At 40.2% G+C, this 23,431-nt stretch overlaps 1 protein-coding gene across 2 annotated transcripts in view; it reads right to left on the bottom strand.

Annotated features, from left to right (window-relative positions):
• il1rapl1a (interleukin 1 receptor accessory protein-like 1a) overlaps positions 1–23,431 on the bottom strand; it is a 121,342-nt gene that overhangs the window by 70,670 nt on the left and 27,241 nt on the right. For both annotated transcript variants that reach the window (XM_053496766.1, XM_053496768.1), the window contains exon 2: positions 17,821–17,921. In XM_053496766.1, coding sequence (XP_053352741.1) covers positions 17,821–17,905 — 85 coding nt within the window. In that variant the 5' untranslated portion in view covers positions 17,906–17,921. The remainder of the gene's footprint in view (positions 1–17,820; positions 17,922–23,431) is intronic.

Here is a 23,431-nt window from a genome sequence, read left to right as displayed (position 1 = left end):
AATAAAACCCCCAGTACAAAATCACATGCCAATAGGAAGATAAGCAGCTGGACTTTATAGATTAGTTTTTCAATTTACCATCCACAGGGCTTTCTCAGACGCGCACAGATGTTAGATGTTAGTGTTGCTCAGTAGATAAAGATCACTTGCCCTATGACTATGTCACTGTTCCAAGACTCTTTAAACATTTTTAGCACAGTTAAAGATCAAGCACACAAGTGACGGCCTTCTCGCACAAACACGGAGTTATAACCAAGACTTTTCTTTCACTATAACGCCAAGGACGCTGTTTTACACATGGGGGCGCTCCTGAGAGAATGTCAACAATAGTCCATGTAAGTGTGCTTGCAAATCTCCTTTTAGGAAACATTGGAATGTATGCTCTCTTGTTCTTTTTCTATAGCACTTTTCCTGTTTGAAGCCTGGACAGGGTGCCAATCCATCACAGGGCACACACACACACACACACACTTACACACACTAGGGGCTCCCACAGACTGTGGAAGGAAATCATAGTACCCGGAGGAAACCCACCAAGCACGTGGAGAACATGCAAACTCCACAACACACAGACCTGAGGTGGAACTCGAACCCTCAACCCTGGAGGTGTAAGACGACAAGGCTAACCAGTGGCTTCGAACGCCGAGGGTTCGGGTCCCGCATTCGTCTCTGTGTGTGTTCTGGGTTTGCATGTTCTCCCTGTTCTCCAGGTAGTCTGGTTTGCTCCCAGTGTCCACAGACATGCAGAGGAGATGTATGAGTCACATTATGACTCAAAACCGACTTACATAATAAGGCTCACCACAAGTAACTGATTTGTTTAGTTCTTTAAGATAAAAATATGACATCTCAACAAGCTTCTCTCTACATTTCAGTATCTTACAGGATTTTTATGTGTTTATTTCTGTTATCTGATATAATCCCAATGGGGACGGGTTCCATGTTGAGTCTGGTTCCTGACTTCGGAGGTTTCTTCCGATTGCCATCTAAGGGAGTCCATGCCAACGTCACCCTCGGCTTGCCCATCAGGGAACATCTGATCATTTGAATTTATACATTATTTTCTTACACATTTTAATCTAATTTCCCTAACTTCCTTTTTGATTCTGTAAAGCTGCATGGTGACAACGACCATGCAAAATACAACTGAACGCTTTTTGGAGAAAAGTAACCCAAAAATGGCTAAACTAGTCCACCGAAGTTCAGCCACTGAACTTCCAAACAGAAGAACTGGACCTCAGCACCTTCAGCGCACGCATGAATAATAGCAACAATGAGCGTTACAATGAGAAATATAGAGAGAAGGAAAAACAGAGTTTAGAGACGGAGATAAAGGCAGAGATAGAGGATAAGGAAGAATAGAATGAAAGCTCAATTTAAGTATAAAAGAAGGAGAAGGTTTTTCTAACGTTGAGAAAATTACTTGTGATACAGAAAGAAAAATGGACTGAATAGAAATTTGAGAGGATCATTTAGGCCCTTTTCTTCATACAAAAACTTATTTTCTGCTATTCTGCATGTTTAAACTTAATTCTCATTATGTATTAGCTCAAATGTTAATTTATTCTTTTCAGACTTTTCTGTGTATAATGACCACATGGTGTACAGAAAGTTATTCTTTGCACGAAAGTTTAACTGGTTCCTAGGAGAGACAGGTTTTAACCAGTACAACTATTTCCAGTTTTTGCAGGTACAGTATCCTCACCACTGCATCATGTCAGGAGCCATCTATCATCCGGTATGTGAGTGTGAGAGATGATCAAATAAGTGTGTGTGTGTGTGTATACACTCACACACATATTATATATATATATATATATATATATATATATATATATATATATATATATATATATATAAAAGTACTGTGCAGAAGTCTTGAGTCATATGTGGCTTCCAAAGCGCCAGACTTTCTTGTATTTTTAATGAAGTCTTGTGGAATAGTTCTTCAGGTTTCCTGAAGGACTTTTTGGCTCTCATTTTCAGTCCAGTACTGACTGAACCAGCCCAGTACCTGAGCAGTTTCAGAGGAAGGCGTTCGTGAGTTAAGCCACACAAAGAGCTATGACTCGCTGAAGCATTAAAAACTCCTCTCATTTAAGGCATGAACCAGTGAGAAATAAGTGCAGATGATGAGAGATGATCAGGCTGGTGATTAGTACTGTACACTGGTGATGCTGAATGCTGAGTGGCTGGAATGGACGAGAAGGGAAATGAGGTTGCTGCTCAGGATGTTACATAGACAAACAATTTATAAATTGCAACTTCAGCCTGTTACAGTATAACAACTTAATTTACATAATATGAAGAAATGGGGAAAAGGGCTCAAAAGTTAGCAAAATGCTATATCAGTGTTTCCCACACATAGGGTATACCTCCTCATCCCGATTTATATTTCTTTCTACATTGTTGAGATCATCAAAAATATGCAATAATCTCAGTTGCAAGAATCTCCTATGAACAGATGATATTGAGATGTGTCTGCTACTCTGTAACGCCTTCATACCGGCTCTAACCTGAGGTGCTGTTTGTTATTTGGTGATCTCTGAGGCTGGAAACCCTAAATGAACTTCTCTGCAGCAGAGGTAAGTTTTGGTCTTGCTTTCCTGAGATGGTCTTCATGAGAGCCAGTTTCATCATGGAGCTTCATGAAGAGCTGACCTTCATGTCTTAATCAAATGGATATTCATTTATTTTATACGTTTATAAGGAAAAGGAAAACTGTCAGTATCCAGAAAACATAAGCCAAATTCTGCGTACTTCACCAGAAGGGTGCCAGACCACGCTCCCCATCAGTCAGCACATGTATGTAATCAAGTGCACCTGGTCTGTTTCTGACTTATGTCTCTATCTAAGCTCTGTTTTGCTCTGTGGCTTTGTCTCGCTTTGGTTACACTGTGACTGAATCATCTTCATAGTCCTTGTGTCCCAGCCAAGTTACCACAGCCCGTGTTTATTGTTTGGTCGTATTACGTGTACAGTATTGTTGTCTGCACTATATTGATTAGAGAGGATCTGCACCTGTATCCATCCACACCTTTAAAAGAAAGAGAGACCTTCAGAATTAATGCTGCAGATGCTTTTCTGTTGAAGAAGCTCCAGGAGGAGCTGAGGGAAGACAGTGATGTTTGTGTGGGCACACTGGGAGCAGGGGCTAGAGAATCGGAGGCAGATACTGTAGACCAACTCTTCATCGACTGCGAGTCATGGGTTGGGGAGGGGGCATGGATAGATATACTATAGCTAGTGGGTCACAGCTATAGTATATCTGCCACAAGACATGCATGAAGCTGAGCACCCACTGCAGCTCTCACAGCAGACCAGACCAAAAGCTTGAGTCAGAGGTGACCTCTCTGACACTGGCGAGGAGGTCTGTACCCTGCCACCCTGCCCATTTTTAACACCACTCCGTATAACCCTGCGGGCAACACCCAGCCTCCCTGCCATCCGGAGAGCTCCACCTTGTCCCCTGACCTTCCGGTGACCATCGCTCTACATTCTTGACATCCTGAGAGTGTCTCCCTCCCTCCCTTGCTCCCTTCCACGTTTGTTGTTCTGCTTCCCTGCTAGTCGATCAGCATCATCCTGGCTTCTTGCCTTCCTGCTACTTGTGCCCTTCCCGCTCTCGGGGGCACCGTTTCCGCAGCCTGGAGAAGTTCACTCCCCCATCTTGTGCTGCAGAGATCTGCATTTGCCTTGTGATGGACATCACTCCCTTCACTTGACTCCCAAGGTCAGGTGCTCTCGTTTATAATCACTGTACAGGACACCCTCCAGTCCTGGTTTTGTGTGTCAGAAGCTAGGGAGGTGCTAAAAGGATGCTGAACTACACAACTACTTTGTTATGCTGTAGTGTAATTACTGTATTTGTGACTGAATCATGTTCCATCCTTGTGTCCCAGCTAAGTAACATACAGTACTGCGCAAATCTTAGACACTCAATGTTTTCAGTACAAACTTTGTTATAGATTTTTTAAAACTTTATGATTATTTTACTATTTGAGTGCAAAAACACCACAATATTAAAAGTTACAGAAAAATATCTGTATGACAGAAAAGAAAGCATCATATTATATAAGCAACCACTTTTTTGACAGAATGGAAGCTGCTGGGTTTTGCAAGAGAAAGAGCAAGAAGTGTAAGAAGAAGGAAAAGATGATGATAAACAAGAAAAAGAACAAAAAGTGCAAAAGAAGAAGAAAAAGATGATGATGATGATGATGATGTTGAACAAGAAAAACAAAAACAAAGTAAAAAAGAATATGATGATGTTAATGAACAAAAAAAAAGAAAAGGAAGTGCAAAAAGAAGAAGGAAATGATGATGAACAAGAAGTGCAAAAAGAAGAGGATGATGATGATGATGATAAACAAGAAAAAGAAGAACAAGAAGATGAACAAGAAAAAGAAGAACTAGAAGTGCAAGTAGAAGAAGAAGAAGATGAACTGTGGGTGGTTCTGTGGGACGCACAGTAAAACTTGGCTATTTTCCCCATAAAACTGCACAAATTTCCTTATAAAACTGTCGTCAAATAAAATACTGACTTTGTTTTATAAATAACTGTTTACTGGGGTTTATAGTTTTTAAGGTATCCTTGCTTTATGGTATTTATTTGCATGTGTGAAAAAGTGAAAATTTACGACCTAGCGAGTAGCGACCTGCAGGGTCCACGCTTCTTTTGCAAATAGCGCACGCAGTGGCCTGTTCTTACCAAGGTGCACAGAGCAATAAAGTGTCGATGGATCACCACATGATTAGCAGATAATGGTGATGGTTTTGAAGTAACCCGGTGTCATGCAAATCAAGAGCAAAAAGCTGGAAATGAAGATGATGAAGAAGATAAAAAAGAAAAAAAAAACAAGAATTGCCAAAAGATGATGATGATGATGATGATGATGATAAACAGGAAGAAAAAAACTAAAAATAAAATCTAAAATAATAAAATAATAATTTTGATGATGAAGATAATGAAGAATAGCAAGAACAAGGAAAACTTGAAGCAGGTGAAGATGATGAAGATGATAAAAAGAGAAAAAGAAGAACAAGAACAAGAAGAAGAAGATAATGTTGAACAATTAAAAGAAGAACAAGAAGAAGTTGACGAATATGATGATGAACAAGAAAAAGAACGAGAAGAGAAAGAAGGTGAAGAAAGTGATGATGACGAAGAACAAAAAAAGATGGAGAAGAAGATGAACAACAATAATATAATATATTTCATGTCTCTTTAGAGAGAGAATTCTGTCATCACACACACTGTTCTGTACAACACATCCAGCCACATTGGAGGTATCACCGTTCCTCCTGCCTTCTCTATTGCTTAATTTCTCTCCATTTTTTCCCCTTCAACCTTTTCCCCCGTACAGCACGTTTCATTACAACATATATTTTCTTGTTTGTGTGTGTGTGTGTGTGTGTGTGTTGACAATGATGTTCCGTGGTGTGTGGAAGTTCATGGAGGTGACTGCTGTCGCCATTTCATACACTAACTGCATGCCCTTTCAACATAAACGTTAATCATAAATATAATATGCTTTCCTAGACATTCAGACTAGTGTGTGTGTGTGTGTGTGTGTGTGTGGAATCCTTTTAAAACGCGAAATGAAAGTGAACTTTATTAAAAAAACAACCTGTTCAGAGTTTTGTGCCTGTAACTGAGATAATCAACAGAGGAGACAGAGGGCAACATCAATCCGTAAGCAATGATGAGAAACACCACGTCAATTTAAACTGCAGGTTTACCAGAACCCTTCATTTGTAAAATGCAATTCCAAATAAATGAACTGTTTGACTCTTAATTGGCGTATAGAAACTCTGGTAGATGCGAACTGCCTTTAAATACTGTATGGATAACGAGGCTGTAGAAAAGCACCACATACGATACACACCGTGTAATGATTTGAGTTCTTAGATCATCAACAAGTGTGGAAAGAATGTCGAAAATAGAAATTCATGGTTTCAGAACTAAGGCTGCATGATTATATTAAGCTTTACAGGGTGTATAGTTTGAGAGATCAGTTTGAGAGGGCATTGAGACACTGCATAAGTGATGGGGGCGGGGGGGGTTGTGCAATGTGGACAGTTGACAGGTATATCTGTAAGGAAGAAGAAAAAGAAGACAGTTGAAAAAGCTGTCCCCAAGGTCAGATTCAATATATGAGGTTGGATTTTCTCCACGAAATCCAAAGTCAGCATTTACATAACTGCATAATTCAGGAGCGAAAGAATCGGCCGGGGCGGACAGAGGCGAAGCGCAGATCTGCTTTCCAGTTGTTTCCTCGCTAATTCTTCTTTCAATTGGCCTTACTGAGTGCTGAATAAACGCCTGTCCTCTAAAGCACTTCCATAATCAATTATGAAATATGCTAATCAACCGCTGCCGGCCATGAGCTATCACGCTACTGTCACTAATTGTAGGTCATTCCTTCCCCGTGGGTTGTCCCACCCTTCCGTCTACAACTACTCATCTTTCTCCTCCGGGCTCTCACGTTCTCGCTTTACCTTTGATGTAAAAACAAGCGCTTTGCTAATAAAGACCGAGCGAATATGAATGACTGAATTCTACGCACAGCCTCTCGGGCAACAGTAGGGTCAGCGCAGTAATGTACAGTATAATGTCATTGAACTGTTTTCCGTTTGCTGTGAAGCCGGGAACAATTATTACTTCAGAAACACATTCATGCTCTGACGCTGTGCTGTTTTGGCAGTGAGAGCGCTGTACTAGTGGCCAGAAGGTCGCAGGTCTGCTGGAGAGATGCTTCTGTGCCCTTGAGCCCAATGAGTAGGACTGTAACTGAACACTAATACATTATTCAGATTCAACAGATACAAATACAGACATGAATAGGAGCTGCTCTGTTTAATCTCACTCACTCGCTCTTTATACCACTTACAATGTACAGTGGAGGGAAGCTAGGAGCCTGTCCCGGGGGACACGGGGCACGAGGCGGAGTACGCCATGGACAGGGTTTCGATCCATGCACACACACTCTCACTCAATTCGGGAAATGCCAATTAATCTAATCTGCATGGGAAGAACCCGGAGGAAACCCATTAAGCACAGGAAAGAACATACAGTATCAACTCCACACACACACAGACCAGAGAGGGACTTGAACCCTTAAACCTTGACCTACGGCACTGTTTTGATCTTTCATTCATTCATTCATTCATTCCTTGATTCATTTCCCACTCGGTGTTGTTCATTTTCTTTCTTTTTTGTAAAGCTATGTGAGAAAGTTTCACTGGAAATGCGCATCAAGACTGAGATTCCACATAATGCAACCAAAAAAAATCCACAAAAGCAGGAGTTTTAAACATTAATGTAACGCTGCACTATTTCTTTTTATTATGTTTGGTTTGTGCTTCCTTTGTGAGCTTACAGAATTTACCAAGGAACTATTCTTTCATTTAAAGTGAAACTGCTCCATATGTCGGAATGCACCTTTTTATTCAGATCCCTCCAGGCTATGCATGTTCACTGCACAGATTTTTTTGTAATAATGTCTAAGTAAAAACGCTCCATCCTTATTAGAAATAAAATCGACGTGCAAGACAGCATAAAGGACTCTACCCTGATGCACTGTAACGGATTCCGCGGGCCTGTCCGGTGATCTTCCCTGATCCGTTCTGATCCAATGGAAGTGAAGTATATGTGCTCAAATATTATGAGGCGTCTGCTGTTGTCAACTATAAAAACATCATCGCTCCTATTAGGCAGAAAGTTTTCGAGAAAGTGCCACGGTGTGTTTGGTTAAAGCCAATTATAAACCTGGGTAAAGGAGCTGTGCTTAAGGAAGTGCTGAAGAAGTTCAGGAGTGGAATAATGTTCTGTTGTGTGAATTGCATTATTTATGGGTTTTTTTTCTTAGTAATGTTTAAGGGTTATTATATTATGGTTCATACTGTATATATATATATATATATATATATATATATATATATATATATATATATATATATACACCGTACATAAAAAAAAACTCTGGGACCTGCAATGGATTGGCAGCCCGTCCAGGGTGTACCCCGCCTCGTCTCCTGGGATAAGCTCCAGGCCCCTGCACCGGGAATACAGGACATATAGACGATGACGACGACAAAACCTCTGGGCTAAACCATTCCCACTCGCAGTTTAAATCTGAATACAGGTATGAATATTTAAAGCACAAAATCCAGGAAAATCCATTTTGTTTCACCCCTAAGCAAAATCCTTAACCTTCACTTTCTCTAGCTCTGTGATTGACTTATTGAAAAATAATTCTATGTACTCTTATATATACTGATGTATAGTTTACCAATAGGCAGCACGTGGTGTAGTGGTTAGCCTTGCACCTCCAGGGTCTGGGTTCGATTCCCGGCCAGACTCGATTCTCATCTCTGTGTGCATGGAGTTTGTTGGGTTTCCTCCGGGTACTCCAGTTTCCTCCCACAGTCCAAAGACCTGCAGATTAGGCTAATTGGTGTTCCCAAAATGCCCGTAGTGTAAGTGTGTTTGCCCTGCGATAGACTGGCACCCTATCGAGGGTGTACCCCATCTCCTAGGATAGGCCCCAGGCCTCTGCCACTCTAACTACAGGAAAAAATGGTCTAGACGATGAGTGATGAGAGTGAGTGTTTACCAATAAAATCATCATAACCAAAGTGAGCGATGTAAAATGAGGTGTTTATTTTTATTTTTTTAACAGCCTAAACGAAAAGCTATATCGATGCCCACTGGTTTAATTTCAACGTGTATAACTAAAATATTAGCTCCTTAATTTTTAAAGAAGGCAAAGACTAGGCTCTGCACCAATAAGACGAGGCTGTAGAGTACAGACAGCGCAGTTCTCCAGGGTCAGCACATGTAGGCGTGGGAGTGTATGCATAGGAAAGGTGTTCAGTCTGTGTAGATCTGTGTGTGTGTGTGTGTGTGTAGGATAGAGAGAGAGAGAGAGCGAGAGAGAGAGAAAGTGTGTGGGTGTGTGTGTGCATGCTGGCCGATATGAAATGTCAGGAAATACAGCCTGTTTTATTGATATGGAAAAGTCACTCACTCAGTCAGAACTGCACATAATTAAATGTCACAGCCTTCGAAAATAAAGACAGAAAAGGGAAGAGTTTTTTTTTTTGAAGACGGGATTCAGCCGTAGGCAAAAAAGAAAAAAAGCTAAGACAATGCATGATATCTTCATAAACTTTGCACAGACACTACATCCAGCTTTGCTTTCTCAGCTCCGATCTGAACGACGTCTTCTCAAGAGACGCGGCAGATTATCCTGTCCGGATGAGTTTTCCACTCGCGAATTAATCTAGCTAATTGAGTCCTCGTTTTCCTTGAACATCCTTGTCTCATGTTCATCTTGAACATCTATGTGTGTGTCTTGTGTGTGCATGTGTGTGATGTTTGAAGCGGCAACCTCATGACTGTTTTCTAATTTTTCTTTCCTTCCTTTTGCATCTATCTATTTGTGGAGAGAGAGAGAGAGAGAGAGAGAGAAAGAGAGAGAGAGAAAGAGAGAGAGAGAAAGAGAGAGAGAAAGAGAAAGAGAGCAGAAGGGCGGCGCTGCTGAAAATGGTTGTTCGGTTTAGACACTCAAAATGCACTCCAATAAAACTGCCATGTTGATTTTGAGTTACTGATTCTCTTTCGGGTTTGCGTGTGTGTGCGTGTGCGTGTGTGTGTGTGTGTGTGTGTTTTTAGACTGGCTCAGCGCCATGCAAATCCAATCACCCAGACCCATAAAGACTGCAGTGCATTTTCATTTTTTACTGCTCTCCGTAGAGGGAGACAGAGAGGGGGGGGGGGGGGGGGGGGGGATCACAACGATGGAGAACTCTCTTCTCTGTATGCATTTCCTGAGTGCATGTGTTTACGTAAGTCCGTGATGTCTCTAAAATATCTGGCACCCCGGGTCCCACCGGTAGCTCCTCTATTACAACATACAGATGTGCGTCTCAGCTTTCACTCGGATTCAATCGCAAAAATCCATCTAAATGCACTAACGTACTTCCACTTTGTTTCAATATGAATATAAGAGGGAGGCTGAGAACATCTCCATGGTTACCCTCGCTGCAGCATTACTGGGCTCTCCTCCCTCTCTCTGACCTTTCCGTAACCTCGACTCGATGCCTTGAAGTCTCCACTGACCTCAGGGAAACGATTGAGCTCGGACAATACCGTCGCTGTTTGTCCCAAATCTTTTCCCATACCTCTTAGGCACTCGCCTCCGCTTCTCGCCACCATGGCAACTGAATCAGAGGAGGTACGCAAAGCGAGCAGGTGGCTTACACGGCCAGTGAGAAGCGAGAGTTCTTTTTATAAACACTTGTGAAGTGGAAAATAGAAAAATGCAACCCTCAGAGGAAAAAAAAAAAAAAAAAAAAGGAATTGTCCTTTTGTGGGTTGAGTTCAGGTTCTTTGAATTCCCAGAGGAAATAGAGGGGGACTGAGGGCCAGAGGGATGGGAAACGAATAAGAAAGAGACCTGAGAGAGAGAGTGCGCTAAGAAAGGCGAGAAAATCCCAAGGCCAGAGCAGCAGCTAATCCGTCATTAGCATTTGGAAAAACGGGGGACAGGGAGAAAGAGATTGAAAAATACAGACTAAAGCAGAGCTCATAATGTAGGATTGACCAACTCTGAGTGTGTGTGCGTGTGTGTGTTCTAAGAGAGAGTGACAGAGTAGTGTCAGCTAGCATTTAATTGGAGTTACCGTCATCTCCCTCATGACACCCACATCCACTAGCACTTATTCATGATGCTAATGTATGCTAGCACCTTCAGCAGGAAGCACATCCATCAGAAGACATTTCGCTATACGACAATCAAACGTACAACTACATCTTGGCCTGTGTCTCTTCACGCCATACTCTTGTGTTAAAATATGTGCTATCTCAATTCATTGAGCTCTCCCTCCTCATAAAGTTCAGATGATGCCTTAGCCTGGTGTATTAAAAAGCCCATAGCTTTAATTAAACTAGCAGCACTGATTGGCTGTGAATAGTAAGTTGTGTGATTTATTATTAAATATGGACATATAAATCCTTTTTTTTTATGTGCATGTGATAAATAGAGACAGAGATATTTCATACCTGGCAGGCAGGTGTGTATCAGGACTTTCAGGACAGAGTACGGTATACACATTGGTATAGTGGTTAGCACTGTGGCCTCGGACCTCCAGAGTCGAGGGTTCGAGTTCCACCTCGACTCTGTGTGCATGGAGTTTGCATGTTGGTGGGTTTCCTCTGGGTGCCTATGGGGCGATAGATTGGGGTATACCTAACCTCGTGTCCCGAGTCCCCTGGGATAGGCTCCAGGCTTCCCGGATAGACGGGTACACAATGAGTGAGTGAGTGGAGTAAAATACACACCGGTTTATTCTACACTTTCCTGTGAAAAGGGCAAATAATTAAGAATGATAAGGAAAAAAAAAAAAGAAACAAAGTTATCACGCCATGGCCCAAAGCCGAACTTTTGACACGTGGCTCACTGTTTTAGTCTGCATCTACAGTAGCAAAGTACTTCAATTTATTATTCTTTAAATCCATATTTTCAAACCTCTATATAAATTGTTGAACTTTCCCACTCCTCTGTATTTTGAAGCAGGATAATAAGCTGTTTGTTTTGCCCGGCCTGGCTACTGTTGGATGATGGACAATGATCAATGCCCAGATTGTTTGGGACTGGAGCTTCTCAGACAAGCACTTACAGAGCCTTGACCAAACTGCAGTCTGATACTAATAGCCAAGTGTGAAGCTCGTAGGCTCTGTCAATACTGCTGACAATTTATTATCCTTCCATTGACTGTGTCTGGTCACAGCAGGGAGTGAAGTGAACAGCAGACATGGCCACAAAGAAAAGGCCCCTCAGGAAAGAAACAGTAAGCTTCCCTTTGCTGCATTGTCACAGCAAGAACAAAAAAATGGGAAGCATGGCTGGGATGCTCTCGTTTGCAACTCCGGGAAACTGGGAATTCTCAGCACCTGTCAGCCATATCTCAAAAGCAGGTGTCAGCAGCAGTGTGTGTGCACCTTGAGGCTTTGGTCCAGCTTCTCTCAAGGCAGTGCAATGTCTCTGATCTCAGAGCTAAACAATGGCCTTGCGGTGGGATCTGGAGGTGATGCTACTAAGTAATTGCAAAGAGCAAAGAAAAAAAAAGGCAGATATAAAGTGACTTTTATTCAAGATGTTCATTTTTAGTTTTTTAATTATTATTATTTTTTTTTTATGCTGTCCATAATTACAGCCAGATGAGTCAGTGAAAAGTTTTGCGATATCAGTCTGCACACAGTGACCGCACTGAGGACCAATTATGTCATGGCCTGCATTCCTGCCAAGGATGTTGTGGTATATTAATAAATCTAACAACCTGTCTGCTCTTGCAGATGCCCAGGTCAGCCCTGTGTCCTGTGAGGTCTTTCAAGTGCTTTGTGAAAGTGATGGCAAGCTGGCAGCTCACTGGCTAGGAGAAGAGGATCATAAGGGCTCTTCGTTATCTGTAGACCAGTTAACGCTATAGCTTCCTCCTGGGTGGCACTAAGAAAAAGATCATTTGCTCTGGGAAGCAACAACATATACTGTATGTCTACCTATCTATCATCTGAAAATAAACTCTGTTCAAGTCAAACAGGGACTTTTGATTGTACAAAATGACAAAAAAACCTGGAGTTATTTCTCTATATAATCCCAGGCTACACTAATGCATGTATCCCAGCCTTTCACTAGTGCTTATAGAAAGTGTTCTCAGAATGCCAGAGCCACGATTGGACTGCCTTTGACCTTGATGGTATCCAAGCACTAGTGAAACGCTCCAATAAGTGCTTTAGTGTAGCAGGGGATTATATAGAGAAATAAACATATTACTTACAAAGTTTTTACTCCCATAATTGTGTTGTCATTTTGCACAATCAAAAGTCCCGGTTTGACTTGAATGCCCCTTATACTGTATATATATATTTTTTGCAACCGATGTAAATCTGAGTCATTCATTCCCTGATTAATGAATTCATTTTACTCTTTTCCCATACCACTTATCTTGCAGAATTATCATTTTAAGCTCTTCCATTATCACTAAAGAAAAAAAAAACTCAATAGTAGCAGTACCAACACTTTAAGTCATTGTGCTCCTTAACAGTATGGTAATAATTGAATCATAGGTGGACTGACAATTCGATTTGATTAGATTTTTGACTGTTGCGATTCCCTGTCCGATTTCACTAAACACTGCACACTGAAGCCTACCATCTGATTTGTCCCAAACAGCTATAATTCTGACACCTTTTAAAGTAATAAAAATATCCAACAAACACTGAAATGATGAGTAACTTGTGCTGTTGACTGTTTTTTTATGGCAACAATTATTTCCTGACAATCTTCTGCTCCACACTCCAGGCCAGTAGATGGCAGTAACACACTAACTACTCATAAAAAACCAAAGAAGAAGAAGAATTAAAACTAACACGTGATCATGTTTTTTTTTTCCCCGGAAGGTGCAACCAGTTTATATTATCTGCAAAGGTTGTGATGTATTGTTAAGAATTTCATCCATTTTAGATAAAAGTTCACATAAACAATTTAAAACGTGATTCTAAATAAATAAAACAAAAGCTGAACCATTTATTCTATCAATCAAACTGACTATCAAACGATTGCTTAAAACTGTATAATCTATTAAATCAGACAGCTCTTGTGATAATAATATTGTGCTATTATTGATTAATTGTGAACCCTCGTATCAACATTGATATACAGTACTGCGCACCAGTCTTGAGCCACCTCTTATTTCTTCATATTTTGTTTCCATAGAGCCAGACTTTCTTCTATTTTTAATGTAGGCTTGAGAAATACTTCTCCATGATTCCTGAAAGACTCTTGCGGCTCGGCAGGTTTTTGGCTCTTAATTTCAGTCCGGTCCCTGTACATGATCGGTTTCGTGGAATCTGTTTTGTGTGTTAAGCCACACAGTGACGTATGAACCACTCAAACATCTAACGTAAGGCATGAACCATCTGAGAAACAGGTGCAGATGATGGCAGGTTATCAGGCCGCTGATCGGTATACTGGTGATGCTGAATTCGGAGTGGTTGGAACAGACGAGAGAAGAAATGAGGTTGCTGCTGAGGTTGTTGCATAAACAACTCATTTTAAAATTAAGGCACTTTCGGCTTGTCACAGTAAAACTTTTGTTCCCAAGACATAAATTGAATCTATATTTTATTTCATTTGAAGAAATCGAAGGGAATTGTGCACAGTACCTTACAGTCTTTAAGGAACTTGCCATGATGGGCTGAAATTAAAGTAAGTGGAGCAGAAAGTTACGTAAGCGGCTGAATGGAAAACCGCCAGCCACCTGAGTCACTCTGGTTGAAAATAATGGCCAGAAGATGGGGGAGACATAGTGGGAGCCTTTATAGTTTTCCCCTCATGGGGTCACACTCATTAAGTGACAGCTTTTCTGTTGGTCCTTGGCAAGGGGAACAAAAACAGAAGTCCACTCGTTCTGAATGAAACTTCCCTGGTGGTCCTGTATGTAGAACCATGAATAAAAAAAAAAGAATTGTAACCGTCTGTTCTTCCCATCCACGTCATAGAAAACTGATGCTGCAATGCTAACTAAAGTTTGAATGCACTCTGGTACCGTTAACAAATATTTTATTAAAGGACAGACGTTTCACAGAGCCATCACTGATTCATAACAACGTGCACACGCCCGAATTGATCTCAGGATCAGTTTCCCCTGCAAGCTATTATATTATCCCGAATGATCTTTAAATATCTGCACTTTTAAAAAGTGATTTAGACAAAAAACAGGCATATCAAAACATGGTTACAACGTATCCCCATCACCCCCTATGGGAAATGAAGTGTTCATTCAGTAAAGGTCCACTTTCTCTCATCCGTCCCTGGAAGAGTCAATCAGAGCGTGACTTTCTATCCCCTTGTCACGAAAAGAACTAATCAGATCATGACCCTGTCCAGTAGGAACAACAAAGCTTCCAAAGACCTGACAGAGGAGCCTGTGATGTACTGAGCGTTTGTGAGGGAGTGTGTCACTTCATAACACAAAAGTGCATAAACACACACACACAAGCGCACGCATATACACACACGGACAAAGACAGTCACAAAAGTTTGCGGCAGAGCAGAGGTCTGGAAGAGAGCAGAGCCTGCCATCTGTTAGAGGTGTTACTCTGCTGCCTGGGAGTGTGTTTCAGACTGAGTGAGTTAGTATATGTGTGAGTGAGTGAGTGTGTGTGTGTGTGTGTGTGTTTGTGAGAGAGAAAGAGAGAGAGAAGGAGCATGAAATGAGTGCCAAGGCCACCGCACACTCTAGATAATGAGGTGCAGGAAGATACTGAGAGATGTGACACACAGTTTGCTCGTTCACGTGACTGAAATGCATTTTACATCAAACGCTAAGGCTCCATCTGTGAGTGTCCTCCACACACAGAGGACACTTTGTTGGGATGTTCAGGCAAACGGCATAAAGGATTCTCTTTATATGCAGAACCAAATCCGAATCACAGATGCTTAATCACAATCACAGATGCTACAGAGGACAGAAATTGTTACCTTTTGAGGCCTTTATAAATATGCAACATTGTAAGGATGCATCGGTTATGCTAATTAGCATGCCTGCCTTTGTTGTTTTAGTAAGTCTTTTGCTGTCTAACGGAGTTTCGAAGTCGTATTTATTCTTTTCCACTTTGCGGCCTGAAATGTTTATCTCTTTATCGACCTTTTCTGTTTTGACTGTTTGTTTGGGTTTAGTTTCTCCTCCAGCGGCCTGTTAGCCTGTTTGTCCACCGCTGTTTGTTTCCTGAGCTCAGTCCGGTGTAAAATTGCCTGTTCGTATGTGATTGTGACCTTTGGACTGTATCCTGCTTTTGCTAAAGCAATCCTGATCAGGATTTCTACTTCTGTGAGTTGTTAGTTACCCGAGGTCAAACTCTAACGTCATGGGGAACGTCGGGTTTAAAACGTCAGGGGACTCACCGTCTTCTTATGGAGGAGGTAAATAAACGTACCTATATAGGAAGAGTTTCTTGATTTGGTTAGTGAGCGAGGCTAGTAATGAAATAGCAGGTTCGATGAAGCATAAAAAATGATCAGCACAAGTTTCCAATATCTTTTCTTAAAAAAAAAAAAAAAAAAAAAAACTGCAAGGTTTACTGCATCTGTTGGTTTATAGGGTACACTTTGCTTTTAATGATGGTTAGTGGCACCACATACTCACAGATTGCATCAAACAAATAAAAAGTCTTCACTTGTACTAAATCACCTTAAGTGTCCATTATTTTTTTGTTTTGTGTGCTCAGGGCCTGATTTACTAATGGTTTGGTCAAACTAATTTATAGGCCATATGGAGGATGGTGTTTTTTTTTCCCCCTACAAGAGTAACCTATCATGTCTTGTCTACTTTCCATAAGCAGAGAAGCAATGTGAGGCATTTTTACACAAGTGCAAACTACAGAATAATACATATTTATATAATAGTTTACCGCAGCCTCGATAACTCACTCTGAGAATGGCAATTGTCTCCGCGGATTAGTATGTCACAAAGGCATGCATTAAATCTGCCAATGCCTGTTAGTGCCATTCAAAAAGAAATCTTAATAATTAGAAAGTGTCTCAAAATTCAGCTGATGAGGATGAAGTATCTCATACAAACGGAATCATTAATTTATAATGATTACTTGTCCGTGGCAAAGTTGGGGATGTACTGTAAGAAACGCAGTGTTTGCTGCATCTTCACACTCTGCTGTCCAATTAGTCAGAGCTCCTGAAAAACTTTTAATTATCATCTCCCTCACCTGCCTCCCACTCATGTCTACATTCGTTTGTCATACATGTTGCATTTGAAATTTTAATTCAATTTAACATGTTTTATCTTCACTCACATCACGTCTGAGTTACACGCTGGGGGGCTGAATACAAATGCACGGCACACTTTTCAGATTTTTATCTTTTTTTACTAAAACGTTTTCTCCACTTGACAATTATGTGCCACTTTATCTTGGTTTATCACATATACAGTAATTCTACTAAAATACATTTACGTTTGTGGTTCTAAATGTGGAAAAGTTTACGGGGTACAAATACTTCTGCAAGGTTCTGTACTGTACTGTACTTCGGCTAGACGTTGGTTTAGTTACACTCTCTGCTTGCAACCTCTTAGCTATCACTAACAAATCCTCTTAAACATTAGTTTAAAATTATATTTTAATTTGATTTTAAATTAAAAAATGCCCCGTAAAAATAGTTGTAGGCATTTTTTTTGCTCAATTTTAAACCAAACAGTAATATTAAACATTAAGAAGGTGAGACAAACTCTTTAAAGTTTTACCTGCAACTAATCGATACAATTTTTTCTGTTGTTTGAATTAATGTAATTTTTTTTCCAGTGTACTTTGTAAATTGTGTTTATTTAGTTGATGTAGATAATTACATTAATAAAAATAAAATTATTAAGAAGATGATATATATATATATATATATATATAGAGAGAGAGAGAGAGAGAGAGTCTAGACTTCTCAAGATTAATATACGGCAATCTTACATAAACACTGCAAGTAGGAAACTTTAAAAAACTAAAAGGAGGTCACAAATTTTCCCACGTGGCAAAAACTTCAACATTAAGGCATTAATTTATGCATGTTCACTCACTCTCACTCATACACACATCAGAACACCACAGAATTTACATTTAAAGCATTAATTATGGCCAGTAAGGCCGCTTTAATGCCGGAGCTTTGATCAGCATGAATGAGACGATACTCCATTATTGTGGGGACGCAGGATGTGATTAACACCGACACGGAGGAGGACTGAAGCGGGGCCTACCTGAACCTCTCTTCGATACCACCTTCAGAGTCAACGTCAGAGAGACGCCGGCGAGAAGGAGCAGCGCCGGGATTAAAGCTGTCATCTTCCCCTCCTCAGGCCTGCACAGAGAGAGAGAGAGAGAGAGACGGAGAGAAAAAGAGAAGATGAGCGAGAGAGTGAGAGAGAGATTGGGTTATATATCAATCAGATAACACATTTCCACCACCACACAGCACTGCGCTCAAAGACAAATCGGCTTCCCTAAAGGATTTCGGCAGGAAGTGGAATGGAGCTTTCAGCTGTGGAATACACCGGGGCTCGATCAACGACATGTGAGACTGAGCACGTCCCAGACAACCGTGTGTACGGTGTGTGTGTGTGTGTGTGTGTGTCTATTGCAAGCTATCTCCATTATCGGTATACTTTATGCCCTGTTTAGGTCCGAATGACAGTGTTAACTATATTCCTTCTTCCTACTAAAAGCTGAGCATCACTAAAAGCATGATCTTTCCCCAACATAAACTTTTATGCGTAGTGCTCAAGGTCTCCAGTTGTATTTATATTACGCAGCCTTTTTGACCTGAGAGTAACAAGGTGAAATCAAAGTGTTAAGAAAATACAAGTGGTCTTTGTGCATGAGAAACAGAAAGGTGATTTTTATTCCTGGTCACATTCCCTCCATCTGTACTGCCACCTGTGCTGTCATGAGGAACATCCACAGCAAGGACTCGGTGTGATTATTTCCATAAATCTTATTCACGTCGCTATTAATTGAGATGAAGATACGACCTGCTGGGAATTTTAGAATATATTTACAGATTGTATTATAAAGTCGAAAGAAGTGGCAGGGTCAATGAGACAGAACATTACTTACTAGGGAACAAAAGCAGCCTGTGGTATGAGGATGCAAGACAAGAGTTTTGAATGAACAGAGATCTAAAATTTTTATCCAAAGGAGGGTTCAAGTCAAATCGGGACTTCTGCCCTGCAAAAAGATAATCGAATAATAATATATAATATAGTATAATCCCCGGTTGCACTTTTCCCAGTGTTTCACTAGTGCGACCACCAGGACAGACAACACACCAGAGGCATGATCAGACTACCTGCTCCACAAAACGCTGGCCTCCCAGGAACTCCTGTAATGGGGTGGAAATGGCTCGGATCGAAGTGAGGGCTGTATGGTTATATGACAATAACTCACAGATGAGTTCCTGTATTGTACAAGTAGCATTTATTAATCATTATTATCCTTTGATTTTTAAGGATCAGATGTTTCACTCTCCTAATGTTCACAGGAATGACTGCAGTGGCCTCCGAGCGGCCTCGGTTGGGATCGGAACAGACAGATGTACCGGCTTGTTAATTCAGTAAACACTTTTATTTTGTGTCCTCTGCATTTGTGAATCAATAAAGTAATAGTAAATGTCATGAGAAACGAATGTGAGCATCCAGAATAGATAGCTCACTGTGCTTAAAGTCTTAGGCAAATGTCAATCAGTTTTACGCCTTCATTAATGAGAAATTTACCGAAAGTCCTACTTGGACGTGAACGGCTCTTGAATATTATAAAATCCATTAGATTTGATCCCTACGATCGATATCTCACATTCATTTTTACATTGATCGGGGAAGCTACAGAAAGCGTATGATCTTTCATAGACAAAAAAATGAAATACAAAAATAAAGCTAAATTGAATCTAATTTTTAAAAAGACATCATGACTGTTTTTTTTTTTGACAGTTCCAGAGTTTTCCACAGGAACACCGCCAAAATGAGCAATGAAGCAATCAAGCAGCTTTCTTTCGACCAGAGCTCCTGTGTTTCTCTTCTTAGATCTGTGAAGAAATATTTATCTCTTTGTACGGACCAGTGACTTTCTGCAAAGCCAAAGAAAGGAGAAAAAGATGAAAGCTTAAGTCTTTATATCTGAAATTCCATTCATTATCTGGGGTCAATATCAGAGTACTTATGCTGGAAAATGTGATAGGACAAAGTAATTAGTGGGAATGAAGAGAGATGATCATACAGTATATGGGACAGAAGGAGATCTAGGCATGTGGTTTGCTGAGAGGACACTATCGTATGTCATTGATACACAACCGCACAACAATCTTTCATGATCTTTTATCATGTTATGTTTGTTAATTCAGTACACACTTCTTTTATTTTGTGTCCTCTGTATTCATGAATCAATAAAGTCATAATAAATGTCATGAGAAACAAATGTGGGCTTCGAGAATAGAACGAAGTTTACATCTAACATACTGTAGTGAAACCCTAAAATCAATCAAAGAATAACCAGTGTAAGGATCTATCCAATCAGGGAAACTTCAAAGCACTTTTGTAAGTCGCTCTGGATAAGAGCATCGGCCAAATGCCTAAATATAAATGGATAATTAATTTTCTAAAATCAGACTTAATGGCATAATATTTGGTTGAATGCGGCCTCATTTACGTTTGCATGTTCAAGGCACGTTTTTAATCAATAGCCAAGCAAATTATTCTGACATGGACACTAATTGGATGAGTGCAAAGGGTTAAACAGTAATAAAGTGAAAATGATTAACTATCCTATTTAGCCACTTTAGTTGAACTGTGCTATTACGATTTAAGTGCTGATCACTCTCGTAACCTCACTGGATTCTGACACTCCAATTGAACATGCCATGCTGTAGACAAGAAGAAAGTCAGAGTGTGTGTTAGAGAGTGTGTGTGTTTGTGGAGGGAGGGGAGGGGGGGAGTGGTTATTATACACAAGAAAACCAGAGAATCCATAAGGAACCCAGACAGACATGGTGAGGCTGTGCAACAGTCCATATGGTCGGTCACCCAAGCTCGAACTAGGGAGCAAAGAGCTGAGACGAGACCAAAAAAAAAACACCTTAAACACCTGCTGTGTAAGAGTGCATTTTTCTTACAAATGACTTCGGTCTTTGTAAATTTAATGCCGGTTATATTACTGAGCTGTAGAACTACGCCGAGGTTTTTATGATGTTCTCTCAGCTCCACGGCCAGACTGTGGCCGATCCAGATGTGCGCGAATTTGAGCCCAATATGCTCCTCAATTACCAAAGAAATAAATTACAAGATCACTCGCCATGCATATGTTCCTTAGAGAATGGAAGCACAGATTGTATAGCAACTCTAACGGGCGCTGCTCTGAGAGTTTTGTCGGATTTACACACTTCTCTCTCTATCCATCGGCCTACTTATACTGTATATCTTTCTGTTTTAATCTAGGCTTCAGGAGAAAAAGGGGGGAAAAGGGGACTTTTACTGTGCAAAAGTCTTAGGCACTATATCATATTTAGCACAAACTTTGTTATATATTTTTATCATGTCAGCATTATTATGTACAAAACTATTGAATATGTCCAAACATACCTTACACATTCATAAATTAATAACTTTTATACATAATATTTCACATGCATGTAAAGAAAGCAGCAAAGTTTGACAAAAGTACAAGTAGAACTCTGGTATATTTTCCAGCATGCTCAGTAAAACCTACTGTGAAAGCTACTAACAGTAACTTACAATATATTAGGAGAATATGCCAGAGTTTTTCTGCTAACCCTAATCCCTGGACCCTATACTAGGTTTTTTTAATGTTATTTATTCATTTATTTTTAAGTTATGTTTGGAAATAGTAAATGGTTTTGTACATAATAATACAGACATATATAAGTCAAATCAAAAGTCATTATAATATATAATAATAATGTATTTAATGTACATTGGCGCTTTTCTAGTCGCCCAGTGTCACTGTCCCAAATGCAAACAAGCAATACATAAATAACAGCAAGTAGTAAATATCAATAATACGATATTAGATACAACACTGTCAGAGATAGCACCTACAAACCAGCCTTACGTCATGTGGGATAATTGCTTGTGTATAAATGGGTCTTAAGACAGGATTTGAATTTGGCTGGAGGGTCTATGTTACAGATGTTTTCTGGAGGAGAATTTCCGAGATGATGAGGAGCAGTGCAGGTAAAGGCTCTAGAGCCCATGGTGGTCAAGCAGGCAGGGGGTGTAAAGAGGAGCCTCCATGAGGAGGAGCGAAGAGTGCGAGAGGGGGTGTCAAACTGTACGAGCTCCGAAAGATAAGGTGGAGGAAGATTATGAAATGCTTTAAAAGTGAGGAGGAGAATTTTAAAATCTATATAGTACCTAATAGGGAATCAGCAGGAGGGTTGGTGAAGGGAGGAGGTTATGGTACTGTACTGTATGGGCAGCAGAATTCTGGATTGAATTTTATGGAGGAGCTTTTGACAGTATATTGAGAGTTTTTAGTTTTTTAACAAGTCTTCCTTTCCTTTTTTGTCAATCAACCAAACAATCTACATTAATGGACAAATTTATCTTCAGAAATCAAAGAAGCAGCAAAATGTTTCAACCTCATGCATCTTCTAGATTGAATTCTACACTACCAGTCAAAAGTTTTGACACGTCTTCTAATTCCATGGTCTTTCCTGATTTTTATTTCTTTCCAGATTTTAATCTCCTTGCAGCAGTTGATATTGAGATGTGTCTGCCTCTTATGCTCTGTAAAGCCTTCAAAATGACTCTAATCTGAGGTTTTTGAGGCTGGTAAATCTGTTAAACTTCTCCTCTGCAGCAGAGGTAAGGTTTGGTCTTGCTTTCCTGGGATGGTCTTCACAAGAGCCTGTTGGTGCTTGATGGGTTTTGCAAATGCACTCGACAATAATGTTCCAGATCAGCTGACCTTCATGTCTTAAATAGCAACTGACTGTTGTTTGATGTTACTTAAATACTTAATTTTGTACGTGTTATTTTAATATAAAATCTCCAATCTTGTTCTAAAATGTAGAAAAATAAATCCAAGCTTGTGTCCAAACCTTTGACTGGTACTGTATATACATCTAGATTAGGGGGGAAAAAAACTATAAAACAATAATAAAACAAAAAAAGTGCAACATTTTATTTTTAAATGCATGAAAAAAATGATAGGAGTAGACGGAGTACTTCCTTTAGTCTCTGTTTTTTTCCCCCTGTAACCATTAATTAGCCTACAGCACCGTTCAGCTGCTTGGAATGTGATCATTATACTGTCAGGTGATGAAAAATTCCTCTGCTTACCTTTAGGACTAATCAAATAACCTAGCAAAAGAGTGAAGGCAAATTTTAGTCACTGATTCAATTCATTTCAGAAGGATATCCTAAAAACCGTGGAGAAAAAAAAAAAAAGAAAAAAAAGATTTCGCCTGGAAATTATGTTTTAAATCTATTTTTTGTTCAGCTAGTTTAGAGAAGAAAAGGGCCTTATCTGGTGCAGCTTCCTCAGAGCGAAGCAAACACACATCTGCCAAAATCCTCAGCAAAGGACATTATGTATATGCCCACACAGTCTCTCTCTCTCTCTCTCTCACACACACACACACACACACATGCTGGCAAGCACAGCTGTGGCTGATTGATGTTGTGATTTTATGATTTGATCCATTTTAAAGTCCCCACAGCCTCAAGCCTGAGAGTGAACACATCTACCATGCCGTAGATAGAACTGTTCCTCAAGACGACGACTGCTGCATAATGAACTCCCTCTCTTCCCCTCTTCTCTCTCGCTCTGTATACAGTACATACAAACATACTGCAAAAG

Source organism: Clarias gariepinus, chromosome 5 (assembly GCF_024256425.1).
Source record: "Clarias gariepinus isolate MV-2021 ecotype Netherlands chromosome 5, CGAR_prim_01v2, whole genome shotgun sequence".
NCBI lineage: Eukaryota > Metazoa > Chordata > Actinopteri > Siluriformes > Clariidae > Clarias > Clarias gariepinus.
This window is presented reverse-complemented; position numbering and strand designations above follow the sequence as displayed.